At 43.4% G+C, this 19,444-nt stretch overlaps 2 protein-coding genes across 3 annotated transcripts in view; one reads left to right on the top strand and one right to left on the bottom strand.

Annotated features, from left to right (window-relative positions):
• RFC1 (replication factor C subunit 1) overlaps positions 1–12,008 on the top strand; it is a 37,245-nt gene extending 25,237 nt beyond the window's left edge. For both annotated transcript variants that reach the window (XM_061552277.1, XM_061552276.1), the window contains exons 16-25: positions 707–795; positions 1,190–1,327; positions 2,313–2,408; positions 4,175–4,273; positions 4,912–5,066; positions 6,514–6,631; positions 7,245–7,390; positions 7,942–8,155; positions 9,035–9,256; positions 10,575–12,008. In XM_061552277.1, coding sequence (XP_061408261.1) covers positions 707–795; positions 1,190–1,327; positions 2,313–2,408; positions 4,175–4,273; positions 4,912–5,066; positions 6,514–6,631; positions 7,245–7,390; positions 7,942–8,155; positions 9,035–9,256; positions 10,575–10,721 — 1,424 coding nt within the window. In that variant the 3' untranslated portion in view covers positions 10,722–12,008. The remainder of the gene's footprint in view (positions 1–706; positions 796–1,189; positions 1,328–2,312; positions 2,409–4,174; positions 4,274–4,911; positions 5,067–6,513; positions 6,632–7,244; positions 7,391–7,941; positions 8,156–9,034; positions 9,257–10,574) is intronic.
• Positions 12,009–12,170: 162 nt separating this feature from the next.
• LOC133342902 (Rieske domain-containing protein-like) lies at positions 12,171–17,732 on the bottom strand. Its single transcript, XM_061552278.1, has 5 exons — positions 17,635–17,732; positions 15,270–15,353; positions 14,552–14,689; positions 13,902–13,936; positions 12,171–13,194 (listed from the first exon to the last, which is right to left on the bottom strand). The coding sequence occupies exons 2-5, from the start codon at positions 15,304–15,306 to the stop codon at positions 12,928–12,930; spliced, it is 477 nt and encodes a 158-aa protein (XP_061408262.1). The 5' UTR covers positions 15,307–15,353; positions 17,635–17,732; the 3' UTR covers positions 12,171–12,927.
• Between the last annotated feature and the right edge of the window lie 1,712 nt (positions 17,733–19,444).

Here is a 19,444-nt window from a genome sequence, read left to right as displayed (position 1 = left end):
AGCGTGACACACGCAGAAGTTATGTGGCCAGTACCACAACGATTGTTTTCATTTTTACCAGTGCTAATGTACCCGGTATATTTGCATGGCAGTGCGCGGGAGACAGAGCATCCAAGCATGTTGCTTTGCTGTTTATGGTCATAGGCACAGTGAGTCCTGTCGCTATTAGATCTCAGAAGTAGTTCTGTGATATCTGCTTCTGTGGGCCATTTTATTGCACGAAGGGCTACACTGCTCTGTGAAAGATCCAATTGGATTCTTTGTGTCTTGACATCTACAGCGCAATTGGAATGAAAAGGGCGGCATGGTGGCGAGATGTTAACTAACTCGCCTGGTATGCAGGAGCCCGTGGGTTTGATCCCGACCCTGATGCCTGTATATTTTAAGTTTGCATGTTCTCGTGGTTGCGTGGCGTTTTCTTGAAGTCCTCCAGTTTTTCCCTCCACATTTAGAAACATCCATTTCAGAGTATTTGGCTGCTATAAATATCCACATAAGCCACTTCCTTTAGCTGTCATTTGTGGCCAGGTCGCTTCGGGGAAAAAGAGCTATATAGCTCAGTGGGCATTACCTGGTCAAATAGAAAATAGTTCTTTAAAATGGGAAAAAAGACAAAAAAGTAAGATAAAATCACTGGTCCTGGGTTTCGTGTGAAGCTCTTCATGGGGCAAGCGATGTCTGTTGGTTGCGGCGGTGTCGCGTGCAGGCACGGCACAGACAGTGAGCGACCGCCACGTGCTATTGATGGACGAGGTGGACGGCATGGCTGGGAACGAGGATCGGGGGGGCATGCAGGTGAGCGGGCACATCACACGGGTCACCGGGTTCATAGTACTTTGCGCTAACCCATGTACCACCGCTCCATATATACTATATCAAAATTATATAGTTTGGTAATAATTAGAGCTTAGATTATTTTCGACCATGCTTGTGTGGTTTTCATTATTAACTGATTGCGGGTCTCATCTGCTTGTGAACAAAAATAACTTTTCAATAAAACCCAGATTTAATCATGAAATGACAATCTAGGTTTAGCAGTGAACAACTACCACCCCAATCTAGTCTGGGTGAGATTGTAGTCACACCAGCATACACTGTCACATGTTGCAAGGTCAAATTGTTGCCTCGGGCTGTGAATCATCCTTCACGTGTTGCGGGTGGTGCTGTGTTTTGTCGTGTGATTTCACAGGAGCTCATTGCGCTCATCAAGCAGAGCAAAGTGCCCGTCATCTGCATGTGCAACGATCGGAACCACGCAAAGATCCGCTCGCTCGCAAACTACTGCTTCGACCTCCGCTTCCCACGACCACGCGTCGAGCAGATCAAGGTGCCCGCTTCCGCCTAGTCGATCGGCATTTTGGTTGTCATCTCTTCCTGGTGTAGCTACGAGTTAGGTGTCGTGGACCGTGACTTTAACCCAGCGCTTGGGTGGCTCACGCAGAGTTTTAAGACTCCCATAGTTTGTGAAGTAGCCAGAAAATGGCAGTGCCTTTTGAATGGCAGACCTTTGAATGTTTTTTTTTCTGGTCTGCATGGAATTTCACCAGTTTTGTTCTGCATTGAATGTAATCATTAAAAAATTAACCCGTAAAAACTAAGTTTTTCACTATAAATCCTTTATATGCGTGGCATCGGTTTTATTTTATTATTCATTTCTGTTTTTCTTGAGTAAGAGTTTCATTTTTATCACATTGGTATTTTAAATTAAATATGACTTTTTTTTCTTCCCTAAAAAGTGGAAAATTTTGGAAAAAAATTTTCACGAAAATAAATTGTCACGCACAACGAGTCTGTGTGCAAAATGTCAGCTCGATTGGATCACGGGAAGTGGGTAAAAAAACGACCGAAAGATATGCACAGTCGTAAGCACGCAAGCAAGTGAACTTAATATAAAGGATTTAAAAAGAACTGGCCACACATCCCACTGCAGGGCCCTCCAGAAAAGGTGTCTTGAAAGGCATTGAAGCTTCCCTGGATAAAAAAAGAGACATAATAATTATTTAATAAATTACATTATTCTTATTTTCATAAATTGCCTCTGAACATATTATCCTGGATAGTGCTTGGATGGGATACCACAGTGCAAAAACAGGCTTGTGTTTGGCCTGGGTGGCTACGCTGTGGGCAACGCGCACTGACCAGCTTGGTGAAGAATGATCTAATAACCTCCATGACCCGTACGTGTGGGGAGGCCATCAGACACCAGGGGTTTGACACAAGCGCTGTACATGTACATTATTGTTATTATTACGACCCAGTTAACGCGTGAATTGTGCTCGTTGTTGTTGTTGCTGGCCGCATGTCGGGGGCAGGGAGCCATGATGTCCGTGGCATTCAAGGAAGGCCTCAAGATCCCTCCGGCCGCCATGCAGGAGATCATCCTGGCAGCAAATCAGGACATCCGGCAGGTCTGGTAGCCACTCCATGCCCGCAGTTGTGTTCTCACTTCTCGAGCCTGAAATCGCGGTTGATGGAGCAGCATTGCTTGGGAAACTGCATCAACTCTAGGCAGCTGTAGTCAAAGTCTACAGAATTGCAGAACAGTTGTTCCCACAGGTGTAAAAGGTTTCTAATGTTGCAAGCAGTGTTGGTAATACAATTGATTTAAAGTTTATAATGCAAGTTAATAATATCATTTTTATTTGACATTGTTATTGATAATAATTTGCTGAAATTATTCGTTGATTTTTCTGCAAAATGCTGGAAACTCACCGCAGTTCACACCGAGCGTGGCGCAGTGACACGATGATATCATTAATCCCGGCCCACCCTGGGTCGAGTACCACTAGAATTTATTAATACTTATGATGTACATATTGGATGTAATATTTTTGAAATGTGATACCAAATCATAAAAACGATTTGCTGGCTGTCTGACCTGTGGGCATGCAAATGTGCTGGCAGTGCTAGTAATATAATAATCGATAGATTAATTTATTATTTCAGTAGTTGATAGCCACAGCTCTGCATCATAATAATTATGTATCTAGAATCCAAGGTCAGATGGACTGCATGAGAGGCACTGTAAAGTTATATTGCGTAACGTCTCGGGTGCAAGTGTTGAAATATTTTGGGATTATCAAACTCATGATGCCATTATAAACGGTTAATGCAATAATCACATTATTGCATTACAAAGGTTGACTCACAAGCATAAAGTGAGCCATTAAAGAATGTTAATTGTGATAAGTTTAGTGTGTCTGTGCTCCCTTTGTGTAGATCAAACTAGAAAATGAATTGGACTGAGCCCTTTATTGCTGTCGTCTCATTATTTCATAGTGGAGCTGTGGAAATATTCTTTACTGTTGATATGTTCTGCAGATACTGCTACGTTCACGGTTTAGTACTTGCATAATAAAACCGTACGGTGCTGCAAGTCAGCAAATACCTGCACACATGAGCCTGAGAAAGTGCTAATTTTATGTTTACAGACTTCACCAGTATTAGCAATTTCAACATTGCCATGACATTCACACAATCCCAAGGACAAAGAGATTTGACCGATTCCTGCAGAAATTGTATTCGATTTTTATGGATCTACCTTGAGCAATTCCTGCTGAAATCATGTTTCTTCTATGGGCGAATCCCATGTAAAAGTATTTTATTACGTTAAATAGGATTCCAACAGGAATACTGCAATGTAAGGTTTGTGCAATAGAATGAGATGCTGTTGTAGTTCTGTTATAAAACTGGATTTTAAGAGCTTCTGGTATGCTCAGCTAAGTAAACATTGCTAGTTTTACCTGACCAGAATGGCAATTCTGACTGATTACAGGTGGGTAATACCATTGCTCCGTGCACACAATTGGAAAGATTCCACCCAGATTCGAGTGTGGCATTCGGGCAAGAAGGGAAGGGGAAGACCCTTGAGGCTTGGATGGCCTCATGGAGACCGGTCGGTAGCCATCCACACATAGCGGCCCCGTCTATATGCTAGGCTATATCCAGAGATAAATACACATATTTAGCTACCCTGCGTATATGCGAGGCTATGTCCCAGGCAACATGTACACATAAATACTTGGAGGGATGAATTCTGTCCCTAACTGGGATTTGAACTTGCAACCATCCATTTAATCGTGGCACGGCCCATACCACTGTACTGCTGTCCTGTATGTATGTTATGCAGTAATGTTATGTGCTTATAATACGCACTGTGCGTTTTCTTGGACAGGTGCTGCACAACCTGTGCGTGTGGTCAGCACGAGAGAAGGCCCTCACATACGACCAGGCCAAGTCTGACGCCAAAAGTGCCAAGAAGGACCTTAAAATGGTGATTGAGACTTTCGCAATAGCGAGCCTCGCTTGTATGCCCATCGACTCTGCCTGTCTTTGCCTTCACATTTGAGTCTCCGTCACTCGCAATACGATTCACGTTGTTGCTTTTCTACTGACACGTTTTGTTGGAACTGTAATAGTTATTATTCTAAAATATGTAAGATAACTATCAGGTGCAAACTTTGAACGGAACATTGCTCTGGCGTCACTTGTTCGGGCAACATTCCTTTCAGCTGTAGCCACAAGTGAGCGTGATATCACATAAGCACTTTGTGACGATTTCTATATGAGTGTGGATGACGGTGTTTGTGTGTGTGTGTGCATCTTTGTGCCTGTCGGTGGGGAGTGGTAGTGCAGTGGTTAGTCCCACTGGCAACATCAGTGACTATTATGTGAACCTGGCCCCAGGCCTCCCCCAGGTCGACAAATCCTTAAACGAGTACTTGGCATGGTGTGTAAACATCAAACCAGCGGAATGATAGGCGGCCAGACGTAATGCTGGTCACAATAACCTTTCATGTGCCGTACCAACCCTTCATAGGTGCTCGCTAACAGCACTTGCCCCAACAGCCTGTAAAAGCTACAAGGAGGATCTTTGTCTTTGTTTGGTTTTGTGTTTGCACGCATTCGCAGGGCCCCTTTGACGTGGCGCGCAAGGTGTTCATTGCTGACGAGGAGACGCAGCACATGTCGCTCATGGACAAGTCCGACCTCTTCTTCCACGACTACTCCATCGCGCCGCTCTTTGTGCAAGAGAACTACGTGCATGTCCGGCCGCTGGCCGCAGGGTGAGCCAGCGCACATCGCGCGTGTGAGCTCGCGAGCCACCCACGCCACCCACTCCGCCACCCACTCCCCACTCAGCCACCCATGCTGCCCGAGTGCTTCTCGAAACTGTTCAAGGCCATCTGTCTGTAGTACAAAGTTGCCTGTAAAAGAAAACAAAAAAAAAAGTGCAAAAATGTTTATGCAAACATTTAGATTTGGAAATATCTGTTCCCGGACCGATATGTCCCGGCGATTGCATGGTTATGTACTTTTAGACACAGATGCACAAGCATGCTGGGATATTGGATGACACGCTCAAACACACACCGCATCACTCATCAGCAGCCTCCATTGCACCTCGGTAGATTTTCGTTTCTTCTGGAGGGAGATATTGATATATTTGGTCGAAGTCGTTTGACCATACTTAACAGCTATGATTAGTGCAGGTTGGTAAACATGAGCAGGATCATCAATGAGTCAGATATTGAAAAGGCATTGATGTCAGCACAGTTGGCTACGTACGGTGCGAAAGAAATTCATCATACATACACACAGTCTTCTGGGAGTGCGTAATTTCAGCAGCATTGGTTCAGCACAAGCTCTACTTATGAGACACGAATGTTGAAGCTGCTCCAGTTTGCTTGTTTGTCACAGCTTCCCTCAGGCTTGGCTCTGGCTCAAACTTGACTTGAGCTGGGCTTTTAGCATGATCCCAACCACGTAACTGAGCGGCTCAAACCTGAGCTGTGTTGTGTTCGAGGCCAAGTCAGAGTCGAGCCATGACTAATAATATAGTTCGAAGAGTAGTGGTGGAATAAGCATCCCAAGCTGTCATAAGTGGCTCCCCTTGTTGTTTTATATTGTTAACAGTGGCTGAGTTGACTTCATGAGCATCATGCAATTTCACTATCTCAATGATTACTCTTTGGTTCTTTCAGTAAAGTCACGTATAAAGAGAAAATAATAAATTAAATACTACCATACGACGTTTCGATTGCAACACAAGCAATCATCATTAGGTATAAATGAAATAGAAACACAAATCTAGTATACTTAGAAATGTAATGTAATACAACAGAGAGTCGGATAACATAACAGTCAACACCCTACCTGGTTGATTACGTTCTTCCTATTTCATTTATACCTGATGATGATTGCTTGTGTTGCAATCGAAACGTCGTATGCTAGTATTTAATTTATTATTTTCTCTTTATACGTGACTTTACCGAAAGAACCAAATAGTAATTCCTGCAGTCACGAAAGCTCCAAATTAAGTATATCTCAATGATCCTTATGGCCACTCTGATTATGTTGCTGCCTATGTGTTTAAACCCTGCGCCCATAGGCTGTTTGCAGGTACTGTTGCAGGTACTGCCGCAGCTGCTGCTATGTGGAGCCTCTATCAGGGATGCCTCGACCTACCATCTTATCACTGCCGTGTGTAACATGGCTCTGACGCGTGACCAGGGGCAACATGAAGAAGCACCTCACCCTGCTGAGCAAGACTGCCGACAGCATTGCTCAGGGGGACCTCGTCGACAGGCAGATTCGCTCCAATCAGTCGTGGGGCCTCCTGCCCACACAGGTGAGAATGCTACTGAGTGTGCTGTTAAGGAGTTACCAAACATCCTGGTTTGGCCGGGACAGTATCAGTTACAAAAAGGCTATCCCGGTGATCTGAAGCATTGACAGATATTGGGATTTTGTCCTAAGAATGTTCTGAATTCACACTCGACTCATGATACAGGGTATCTCACTGGGCTGCCTGAGTAGTTTGTGTGATTGTCAGAGCAGTAGATGGGGTGGGGCCACTGTCAAAAAGTATAATTTGGATGTAAATAGCATCTAAATGCAACTTCATCTCCAGATATTGTACAACTGGACAGGGGGGTACATGCACACTTTGGGAAAGAGAAGACATTTTCAGTTCTTTTCAGAAGTGGCCAAGTGGCATTTGCCCAGAGGAAAGATGCTTCATGGAGAGCGACAGTTAATCAGAGAAGAACAGAGAAAGTATCCTGAATGAAGGGAAAATATCTTGCTTTCTGCATACAGCCAGGGAAAGGCAGGAATTCCAGAGACATGCAATGAGATGAGATGCTATTATTGAGCAGATAAGGCAAGGGTCACTAAAAATCTGACTGTGAAGTTGTAACGGAACAGCTGTCTGGTTCGCCCCACCGCGTCTCCCGGGACAGGCCATTTTTGCGAGCGTCATCCCGGGAGAGCTCATGAGGGGCTACATGTCGCAGTTCCCCAGTTTCCCGAGCTGGCTCGGTCGTCACTCCACAACGGGCAAGAACGCGCGGATCTTGCAGGAGCTGACCATGCACATGAGCCTCCGGTACGGGCACCATCACTGCTCCCCTTACCTCCACCCTCCCTCTGTCGCGGTGTTTAGACAGCATTTAAAAAACATGTTAATCAGTCTTAGTCTCCTTGGCGACAGCCTACGGAATTTTAGTCAAGTCTTCATCGAGTTATTATCTTGGTCTAGTCGACTAAAGCCATCAAAAGTGTGGTGCCCTCCTATTAAATGTTGGTAAGAGGGTCATACAATTTCTCTCCCACCCCTCTGCAATATTATCAGGTCAGCCAATTATATAAATATTTTCATAAACATATTGCAAATTAATTATTAGGTCAAAAGAGGCAATGTTTCATGTGTCTCATTGGGTTTATTTAATTTGTTGGTTAAGTAAAGGAAACATTCATGATTCTCCAATTTTGGTCGTCAGTGCACTCATGTCTCTTATAACATTCTTAAATTATTTTAATTTGCGTCTTCATTCAGACTTGTTCGTTTCGTCTGTCGTCAATCAGCAGCACTCATTGCGCTGAGTGAGCGAGCCTCACCAAGCAATTACCTGTCTCGTCGCTTGCCGTGTCGCGCAGGACGCATTCGTGCCAACGCGCCGTGAACCTTGAATACCTGGGTGCCCTGCGCAACGAGCTGGCGCGGCCGCTGCAGACGCGGGGCTCGGAGGGCGTCGCGCAGACACTGAGCCTCATGGATGACTACTGTCTGACCAAGGAGGACGTGGACAGCCTCATGGAAGTGTCATCTTACCACGGCAGCACCGACCCTCTCGCCAAACTTGACCCTAAGGTGTGCTTGGCACTGTGTGCTTTACCTCCCCCCCCCCCCGGGAGTCCCCTTTTTCTACCTTATGCTGCACTCACTGTCTGGATGTCATGTATGTTGAACTTCCTTCGCACCGTACGTAGCCAAGCATGCTAATCGGAGGTGCGGGGGAAGGACAACAATAAAAACAGAAAAAAGCAGTTCTAAAGAAATGCGTTTTCAGTATAAGTTAACAAGAACCTAGATTGCGCGCTGTATGCCTCCAGAGCTCCTCTTCCAGTGCAACACAAGACTCGGCTCTCTTTCCATTGCCCATGGTTACAGCCATTGGTACCTTTCTATTTACCAGTGCCACTCCTATGTGCATATGAACCTCATAGGCATGTGACCATTTACCCCCCTCTTTCAATTCATTGGATGTCACAATTCTGTCATGATTCACGATTTATTTTGTCATTTATTTTGTATCTTTTTGTATTGTTTTGCAGATGCTTTGTCTATGCTGCCGTTCATCTATAATATCCTAATGGAACATTTGTGTATATTAAGTAATCTCACATGCACGGTTGATGCATTCCTCTTGAATACTTTTTTAATGGATAAATCATTGCATCAAGCTTACTGCCCAATAATTAAAAGTTATTTCATGTTATTTACCTGCATGGAATGTTATTTTTATTAGTTCTCAATGACAGTGCTGTATATGCAGATCGTCTATAAAAAGTCTTGGTTTGTGGAGTGGAGAGTGCTTGGCAGGGAGTAGAGTGACAAACAGTGGGGAGAGGTATGCAGCAGTGACTCCATATATTTTTATTTTAGTTATACTCCATAGACCTAGCAAGGGCTGTACGCTGGCGCTCGGCCAACATCTCCAATATCACCCACGCGTGTGTGGGCTCGCAGGTCAAGGCGGCGTTTACTCGGGCCTACAACAAAGAATCGCACCTCACGCCGTACTCGCTGGCCGTGGGCCCCAAGAAGGGGCGGCGAGGCCCTGGAGGGGGTGGATCGAACGAGGAGGGAGAAGGATTCGACGGAGCAGAGGGCGATGGAGCTGCAGCTGTGCCGGATTCGGCCAGCGAGCACGAGGATGACATGGACATTTCCGCCGACGCCATGATTAAGGTGGGGGCATTTACTAAACTATAAACTAAACTATGTTTATTTCACCGGGTAAGGCCCACGAAGCTATATAGCTCTTTTTCAGAAGCGACATAGCCACAAATCATAGCTCAATGAAGCGGCCCATCATATGGAAATGTATAGCAGCCAAATACTTAAAACACATGTTCTAAATGTGGAGAGAAAACCCAGAGGACCCGGAGAAAAATCCATGTGACCATAGGGAGAACATGCAAACTCCAAAGATACAGGTGTCGGGGTCAGGGTCAGGATCGAACCCATAACCTCCTGTATACCAGGCAAGGGAGTTAACACGTCACCACCGTGGCGCCCCCTACCGTGACGGCAGTAACCTTAGTGACGTTGGCGGGACTAGAGGGGTCCGAGCCCTGGCTCGCACCCCTTTATTATTAGTTGTGAGCTTCATTTGATAAACAAATTGTCTGCAGTAGTTTGAGGGGCCTAGACAAGACGTTACAATTGGTACATATAAGCGATAGGCATCGCGCATACTCTTCGTATATCCAAGGGGTGTGACAGCTAGAGCATAATGCATGGACAGAAGCATGTGGTATTTTTATTCATTCAACGGTTTTATTTATTCTGTTTAACATTTAATATTTGTTTAAAGTATTCTAACATTAACTGTGTTGTTTGTCCCCCTGACTTTGTATACCCCCCGCTTTAACAAGGTCACGCTGGCCTGCGGGCAGTTTTTGGCTTATGTTCAGAGTCAGTTGTTTTCTCAAATGCTTCGTTATAAAATTTCAATCACAGCTACTTTAGGTGGGTGCCCATTGAGGCAGCATGTTAATCTTGATGACAACAGCTAAAATCCGAACGTGCAGAGGCGCAAGAAAAAAACATATGAAGACATGCTACGATAAAACATAGCGAACTTAAATATTAACATTTAAGAATAGTATCCAGGCTAATTGCCAAATCATTTGCAATTCGCCCGATCTTAACAGATCTCAGAAGCTACATCGAGTTGAGCCTGAGATATTATTTGGATGGGTGACTACCATTCAGAATACAGTAGGTTGTTATAGGATGTGGGACTATGTGGTGGTCAGGACAGAAAAAGCCATTCTATACTCCCCCATCTGTGCTCCCCGCCTTCATCAACCCACACTGACCAGCTTGGTGAAGTATTGTACATGACCTGCACGGTGTGCAAAAGCCCTTATCTAGCAGTGGTTTGACAAACGGGCTGTATATTTACACATTAATGCTAACATATGTAAGATATTGTACATTTTGAAGTAACAAAGCAATTCTCACTGTGATCATGCTCGTTTACTTTCACGTCGATCCACAGCAAAAGAAGAAGCCAGCGAAAAAAGCATCCAAGGAAACAAGCTCCCCCAGCAAGGCCGGGGCAAGCAGCAAGGCCGGGGCGAGTAGCAGGGCGAGTAGCAGGGCTGGGGCGAGTAGCAGGGCCGGGAAGGGTAAAAAGACAAAGTAGCGCTCGCAGAGTCACTTCCGATTGTAAATAACGATGAACCGCAGGGCCCGGAGTTGGCTGATGATGAGTGCACCACAGCGGCTTTGAGTGGTCCCAAATGCCCACACAATGATGCAGTTGAATCAACTCTAAAGAAGTGGTGTTTAATTTTTTCGGAGGTCCACTGGGATATGTGTGTGTTGAAGGAGCGGTGCTCACTAGAATGCCTCTGGATTTTCTTTACAGGAATGTTTGGGATTTAAAAGTCACACAGCATTTTCTCAAGATCCTCCCGACCCTCTAGTGGGTTCCCAAACACTTGAGCTGTAAATGTTTTTGATATACAACCCCCCGTAGGTTTTTTGCAGTTGTCCTGTACAGCTCGCTGATACCTATGTGCTCAACACGATGTTGGACGTTTCGCACCACATGGAGCAAAATGAAGCTCCCAGCATGTGAGGTGAAACTTCAGACATCGTGCCAAATAACATGCAGTGTAACCCAGAAACACATGAGAGCCGTGACTTTTACGATCAACGTTATGAAGCCAAATCACTTGACATTGACAAACCATACATCTTACCCATTTACACTGGTTGGGTAAATCGCTAAGGTTTCGCACGACTGTATTTCAGTTTTCTGAAAAGGAACAAGTAAAAGTCAACTCCTGTTGGTGTTGAGTTTGTCCCAGTTTCATCCTTGCACTTGGGCCTGTTTTCTTTGACTTGTAACTGTGGAGTTCGTAGTGTTTGTATATAGGACTGAGGTTGCTGCTTTGTCTTACGATGCAGGTGGGTTCATGGGTTTTCCACAGTGCATCATGATCCATACATTAAAACCATGTCCTAGGCTGCAAATTTGTAAATAAGTATGTGTTCTGCATATAAGCTCATACTATACAAAGGTATGCTCTTCCTAGGTGAAAGCTGTAACAAGGTTTTTTAGGTAAAAATAAATTTTCTTATTAGAAAACCTGTATTGTAGCTGACCGATAGAAAGTGTTATTTTTGTAAAACAATGTTTTTGATAGAATCAACCTCCAGTAAACCCATTAACATTTTAAGAAAACCAACTTTTGTTCAAACAACACATTTTCCTAAGGATCACCACAGCACGTTGTTCGATTGTTTCTAAAGCTCCAGTCCATTTTTATGAGTGGGAATGTCAAAATATCAAGACTCTTTTGCATACAAAAATTCGCATTTGTCACTTGTGTGTCTCGCTTGGCATCTTGCCTGCAGTGAACAAAAAAATTGGAGCTCAACATGCATGTCAAGATGAGCAATAAACACTTGAGCAATGCATCATTCGTACGGTGTGTCGGTTAATGCGTGCTATTGTGATCTGATTGGCCCTGAATAATGCTATGCCACTGGTTCTCTGCTCGTTCTACCACAGGTAAATGGCAATGGTCTACATTAACTATTTACCTTCATATGTTCATTCCAAAAAATATGATATGTTATTTCACTTGTTCTAACACATATCTAACAAAAAATTATCACTGATATAGTTAAGTGTGAAACTTAATCATGCCCGTGAATGTCCACTTGTCATGAACATGTTTAGCATTATACTGTTTAAATGTCATACAGTTAAAGTGACATATTGTAATGCATTATAAACTGCCAGTATTTAAAGAAATTCAAGTGCCATTTCGGTCCATATGCAGGCAACAATCTGCATGATAAACCTAGCAATATACAGTACATACAGAAACATTTTGAGCTGTGGGGTGGATTGATGGTTGCAGTGGTTAGGGCATTGAGCTGTAAACCCAGCAACCTGAGTTTGATTCCCAGTCAGTGTCGCCTTGGCCCCAGTGATCAGCGTGATAAAGTACGGTCAAACAACCCGCAACATGATGTGGGGAGGCATTCTACAACAGATTGACAATGGATGTAAATATATATTTAGATTTTTAACTATGTCCACTTTATCCTTTGTATTTTCGTGGTTTTGCGCTTTGTACGATGCTTTGAGATGTCCTGGGATTTAAGCGCCTAATAAATGCAATTGCTTATGTAAAATCCTTAAGTCCATTTCCTTTCAGGCAGTGCAACCCTGACTTTTTTCCATCCATTATTAATTTACAAATAGAAAAAATGTATGTCTAAACCTTTTATCCACTTTTGCACAGAGGTTGAGCATGATTGTCTTGACTCAAAGGCCCACTTTGATAGAAAATTGATCAAAGCAGTTTCGTCATTTAAAAGATATCTCCACGTTATTTGAATGTTGCTTTCTTCGGCTTGCGGGAAGCATATCGGTCGGACTCGCGGGGTGACTTGAGGTCGGAGAGAGCCACGTGTACGCTCTCGTCGGGCCGCACCTCCACATGGTGCATGCGCTGACGTACGCCCTTCGAGCACCAGTCGCTGGTGGGCGCCGAACCCGTGGGATTTGCGGGCCTATAGAATCCCTCGCCAGATGCCAGCCCAATGCGGTAGCCGTGCCAGGGACAGATAAGGCAAGCCGTACCATCCGGAAGCTCCTGTAGATAAACACATCTTGGTAAAAAAAAGTTTATTCTGCCTACGAGTGACCTTTCTGAAAGGCATTCTAGCTCTTAACCCTTTCCCGTTTCGATGACGTATGTGTACATCATGAAAACGAAACCGGAAGAAAAACTAAGATATAACTTTATCGGTACTGAGGCTCCCATAAGGTCATGTGGGAGGTCATGGGGGAGGTCATGTGGGAGGGCATGTGGCACAGTTTGGCGCCAGCTATCATCGAGTGCGGTCATGTCACTCCAATTCTCTGCGGTGGGTAAAATGTATTTTAAAACAACAGTGATATGCCTCTAAAATTAACTCTTGAGCTGCTTGCGCGTTCCGAGATTCAGAGGTGAACAGGACCCACCCTGAAACTTGCATACGTCTCTGAATGGGAAAGGGCTAAGATCTTGTAGTTTTTAGTTTAATGCGTAACTTTCATGACCAATGTTATCCATACGAGGTTTTTGGGTTAGATCTCGCAATCTGCGCAATTTAACCCAAAAACCTCTCAAGAATAGTTTGTTTTCACTCCAACGCTTTCCACTTTCCACCTGTAGCCTTTTCATACAATTTTAACTACCCTATTTTCCTCCACATCTCTTACGATTATAACCTCCATTTTGACTCTTAAATTGTGTAGTACACCTGCTGCCTGAGTTGGAGCCGTGTGTAACCTGATGTCATAACTTGACGTTCTCACCTCAATGTCTCCCTGGTGCAAAGGTCCTCCTGCATCTGGAAAATAAATCAAGTGATTAGCACCATACCTTAAATTTCATTTTAAGTATTTTCCTTGTCACAGTTAAAATTTGTTCAGATTCCAAAAATATATGAAATCATCTTGTATGAAACCAATGGTTTTGGAAGCAGATTAATCCATAACATCCTGCTTGTCAAATTAAGGTTTTGAAAATGTTGGGCCACCTTATTCTTATGCATACAGTATTTATAACCATTAGTAGCAGGTCAATCGTGCCTAATAGCAGAGCTACCTTTCAAGTATTCTATGGGTCTTTCGGTAAAGCCATGTAGATAGAAAATTAATAAAATTATCACGACGTTTCAGCAATCGTCATCACCTGAAGACGATTGCTTGTGTTGCGATTAAAACGTGATATTTTTTATTTTTCTATCTACGTGGCTTTACCGAAAGACCCATAGAATATGTATTCCTGCAATCACGAAAGCTTTAAGTCAATATTTACTTTTCAAGTGTTGTAAATTGTGGTTGTAATATATATCTCTAATATAAGCCCTAGAAATACAGATATAACTAATTTAGCCTCCCCAACATCAGTGACGATGACCCATTGGCTGCACAGTGCACACGAACGTAGCAAAGAGACGCACGGTAGCAGCGCCAGTCCAGAGCGTAAAACTGTCCCTTGTGGTGGAAGACGGCGATGTCTCGGCCACCAACACGAACTCGTTTCTTTCTCGCGCTTGCCAGCTCTGTGGCAGAGCCCAAGTGATGCCAGGTCTGCGAGTCTTTAAAAGAAATAGCAGAATATTATCTCAAAGCAATTAGACTGGGTTTCTCAAGTCTCAGACAAGGTATTAATGACTTCACGCAAAAAACAATCACAAATAAATAGTTTTGCACTTAATTTCGCCAAATTCCAGCTTTTGAAAATTACAAATATTGCTTTGACCGTCGTCCGTTGAACCTCACTTCACCAGAGATGGTGGAAAAGTGCTGCCCCCTATTGGGATTGCAGAAGTAATTCTGTGATGTCTGTTTCTGTGGGCCATTCTCTGCCTCAGCAGCTCTTCCGCTATATTTTTTCGCCTGATAACGATTGCTTGTGTTGCGATCGAAACGTGATATTTTTATATATATTTTTTATTATTTTCTATCTACGTGGCTTTACCGAAAGACCCAAATAATACTAGAACGAATGGTTACACTTATCTGCGAGATTGTGACAATTAAGGTTGTTTTGAAAGCGGCTATGCATATTTATAACCACGAAGCAGGTAATCGTGCCACATGGATTCCTTTCATGAAATTACACCGATAACAGTCTGGATAAGATTGGAGTGGGGTGGGAAGATATAAACGGGTCACCATGACTTGGCTGATCTGCTTGAAGTTCTGAAGTCATAGAGCCTCATCCACCAGTCTGGTCAAATGTCAAGACCCGGCCTTTATCTGCACACACAGACATCAGCCCCGATTCCATGACCAAGTCAAACTTCCGGACTTTCGGCAGTTTTGCACAGAAAAAAAACACAGGTACAAACACACTTTATAACTAGGTGTGAACCGATTGACAAAAAAGTCTATTTTTTTTTTACACCGGAAATCTTGTGGTGAAAAGTATGGTACTAAATAGTACTATAACCATAGGAATAAAATAAAGCGTCTTGCGTGGCTACTGGTGTAAATTAAATCCATCACCTTAAGCACTCGGGTAACGTGTATTTATTTTGCCAAAGGAGACATCAAGAGTGACTTGGGTCATAGCCACTGCATCACAACAAAATGTGTACGTATACAGTATATTGAGCCGCTGATGGCTCAGACCCGTGTAGCTTCCGAGATCTGGCGTGATCCGGGTGATATGGTCATAGACTTAAGCGCCTCAATCTGGTTATAACTTAAAAGAGTTTTCCCTGGATCGCGAGGAGGTTCTCTGCCACCCTGGCTACAGTGATAATGGTGAAAGTGCAGCCCCTGTCATTAAAATGTTCGCTCAAGGGGTCTCCACCAAAGCGAACTCTACTACAAGAGGGTATTTTTTACTTCTCTTCCACTTTGACTCTTCCAATCTTGATTTGAAGCTTTCGAGACTGCAGGAATCCATACTCTTTGGTTCTTTCGGTAAAGTCACGTAGAAGGGAAATCATCAAATAATAAAAAATTAAGCAATAAAATTATCAAATTTTGAAAAAAAAAAGTCTTGCTGTGGTTTTCAAACCTGATGATTGCTTGTGTTGCAATCGAAACGTCGTGAGAATTTTGTTTTATTTGTATTATTTATCTTCTACGTGACTTTACCGAAAGAACCAAGAATAAGATACTGATCTCGTCAAAGTGGAAGGGTAGGAGGTGAGCGTACCCACCGCCACACGCGACCTGCTTGGGGTACAGCATTTTATTTATTTAAAAAAATAGCGCCATTATTTCAATTGAATGGAATTGACGGCCCACTGAATCGCAAGCCGAGTGTGCTGTCCATCAGCAACCACGGCAGCAGCTTTTCACTGCGAGCATGGCACAGATAACAGTGGGCGTGGGTCGTTCAGACCAATAGACGGAACCTCGCAGTCGCGGATGATCTGACATTCAATGGTTGATCGATCGTTAATCATAATCGATCACATTCTATTGTTACGCCCCAAAAAATGCATGCAACAGATCGTATACGAATCGATTTTTTCTTCGATTCACTCATCGATTGAAGCTGTCCAGAAATACCGCATCGCGCGCTTTCGGATGCGCTTCCGCGGCCGTCTGGAACGCTCTTCCTTCCGATATTGGACATCTGTGAAACTACTGGACATGTGTGAAAGGCAAGATTTAAAGCTCATCAGATTCCTCCAGTATAAATATTCTGATATTATGAGACCACTGGAGCTATTCGCTTTTAAATCTAGAAAACAAATTTATTTATAACTGCTTGTTGTTGTGTTTAGTTTGTTGTCCTTCTGCCCGCACCTTCGATTAGCACGGTCGGCGACGTGACGTCATCTGGTCCAACACCATGTGAGACTCGGCTCTAAGAAAAGCTGTCTCGGGTGTGGACCAATCAATTTCAAGGCCAGTGCATACATGATCAGAGTTATGTTTTTTGTTTGCATTCCGACCGCAGGTATTGTGGTCAATGCAAACATGACTCCTTGTAAAAAAAGGTGTCAGTTTTGTTGGCAGATAAAAGGGTAAAAAAATTATATTTTGCTACTGGCAAAGGAGGTTCCAATGGTGTAAATGCTTACCCCGAGCTCTCATACTCTGATGGTGCATTGTCTTTGAGTTGTGCGCCTTTTGGCGTCATCTGGTCCAACACCATGTGAGACTGGGCTCTAAGGAAAGCTGTCTAGGGTGTGGACCAATCAATTTTAAAGACAGTGCACATACATTATCAGAGTTGTGATTTTTGTTTGCATTCCGACCGCAGGTATTGTGGTCAATGCAAACATGACTCCTTGTAAAAAAAAGATGTCAGTTTTGTTGCCAGATAAAAGGGTAAAAAAAAACAATTATATTTTGCTAGTGGCAAAGGAGGATCCAATGGTGGTGCGAAAGAAGTCCAACACAATCCAAACGATCCGGAAAAATCGATCGTTAATCATAATCGCATACGAATCGATTAACAGTTCACATATCGCGCGGAGATAAAACGGTACAATCGATTGTGCTAATAATTAATCGATCGTTAAACGAATCGCGATGCCCGTGCGCTGCTGCTGCTGCCGCCGCCGCTTCGTACCAATTCCGCCTCGCGTGTCCAGCCGGGAGTGACGTCAAAAGGCAATAAGCCACGCCCGCCTGGTGACGTCACATGCAAGGCGTGTTCTGGAGAATGACGTCACGCTGCACACAATTACATGACGCCATACCGCGTTCATGGGTCCCATCCCTCCGTGCCGTGACTTGTCTCTCTTGTGCGTGACGTCATTTATTCATAAAAAGGTAGGGGGAGTTAGATCATCTTAAATGTCTTCTTGGTTCTTTCGGTAAAGTCACGTAGAAGGGAAGTGAGAATAATTTTATTATGTTTTATTTTTATTATTTTATTCCCTTCTACGTGACTTTACCGAAAGAACCAAGAAGATGAATCCCTGCAGTCACGAAAGCTTTAAATCATCACTTAAATGTGTCGTTAAACCCGCCACCACCCGACACAGCCGATTGGTGAGATTTGTCGTGTAAACAAAACGTGCCAATTTTTTTTTCAGTTTCATTCGGTATAACCCTGTGAGTCATACGACTCTTGACTCGGGTGCAACCGCAACAAACAAATACATGAACAAGAAACATCTTAAAGTGACTACACGCAACAGAAACATCCAGGAAAAAACAGCAAAGTCTTCCAGAAAAAGCACCGTATTTCAACGCTGTGTGCAAAAATCCCAGTGGGATGCAAGTCAAACAATAACAACCATGAGACAATTTAGATGAAAATTATCAGGCTCTGTACTTCAACAAACATGGCTAAACTATACGTTTTCGAAGTCACCAAAATAAAGCTATAAAAGCAATGTAACAGTGATCATAGGAATTGTGATTTAATTTTAACAATAAACGATATCCATAACGTGTACTACCAAACTTTGCAGCCATAGCTGGCAGCATGAGTCACTCCATAACAGCAGGAGTATCAGCAAGAGTATCAAAAATTTGCAATGCACCTTTAAAGATCAGCACACTGTAATAAAAACTCAAGATCATACTTTGCAGCGGTCATCCGGAGCGATGCATTTGATTTCAGGCCACTCTGCATTGGGGCCGTCCATAAATGACGTCACGCGATTTTTGACCCCCCCCCCCCCCCTCGTCACACGGCGTCACAAAAAGTCAGACCCCCCCTCAAATATGACGTCACAAAGCTCTGCCCTTCCCCCCCCAAAACCATATTTCCATTTTGAAAATAAAACATGCTTCAAATCGTTTTAAACTATTGTCATTGTAGTGCGTATTTAATGTGGCGCTGCACTCTGATGTTGTAGGAGAAAACGTTTATTAAAAGTCTATTTAATTAAGTAGAACGTGTTGTCTATATTTATTTAAAGTTGCGCATTTTGATGTGACGTCACATTTCTCAAACCCTCTCCCCCTCGTCACACATCGTCACAAATGTCTGAACCCCCCCCCCTCCTAGGTGCGTGACGTCATTTATGAACGACCCCATAGCAGTGGCAGCTAGGGGTGTACAGCTCCTCTAGAGCAGTTTTGAGTGAAGATCTCACAGGTAGTGACTCAAGTTGCAGTTTTTATTTTCTTAGGTTTTTTCGGTAAAGTCACGTAGGTAAAAATAAATAACAAATATATTAGAAATAATATTAATATTTCTATTATGAAAAATAAATAATAATAGAAGTAAAAATATAATTATTTCTGTTATTTTATTATTTATTTATTCTTATTTATTTTTACCTCCGTGACTTTACCGAAAAAACCTAAGAGTATGAATCATTGCAGTCACGAAAGCTTCAAATCTAGAATTGCAGTTTATTGGCAATAGCGTTCCAGACCATGGGGGCATCAACCACAAAGGCCCTTCCTCCAGTATTTGTGCG

Source organism: Lethenteron reissneri, chromosome 16 (assembly GCF_015708825.2).
Source record: "Lethenteron reissneri isolate LAM-NWPU_2019-01 chromosome 16, ASM1570882v1, whole genome shotgun sequence".
NCBI lineage: Eukaryota > Metazoa > Chordata > Hyperoartia > Petromyzontiformes > Petromyzontidae > Lethenteron > Lethenteron reissneri.
The sequence above is the reverse complement of the archived record's forward strand: the minus strand, read 5'-3'. Positions and strand labels throughout refer to the sequence as shown.

Coding starts and splice junctions, on each gene's coding strand:
- LOC133342902 (XM_061552278.1), bottom strand. CDS start 15,306: ATGACTTCAGAACTTCAAGCAGATCAGCCAAGTCATG. Junction 14,690..15,269: donor AGCAGATCAGCCAAGTCATG/GTGACCCGTTTA, acceptor TTTCTTTTAAAG/ACTCGCAGACCTGGCATCAC. Junction 13,195..13,901: donor TGCACCAGGGAGACATTGAG/GTGAGAACGTCA, acceptor GTTTATCTACAG/GAGCTTCCGGATGGTACGGC.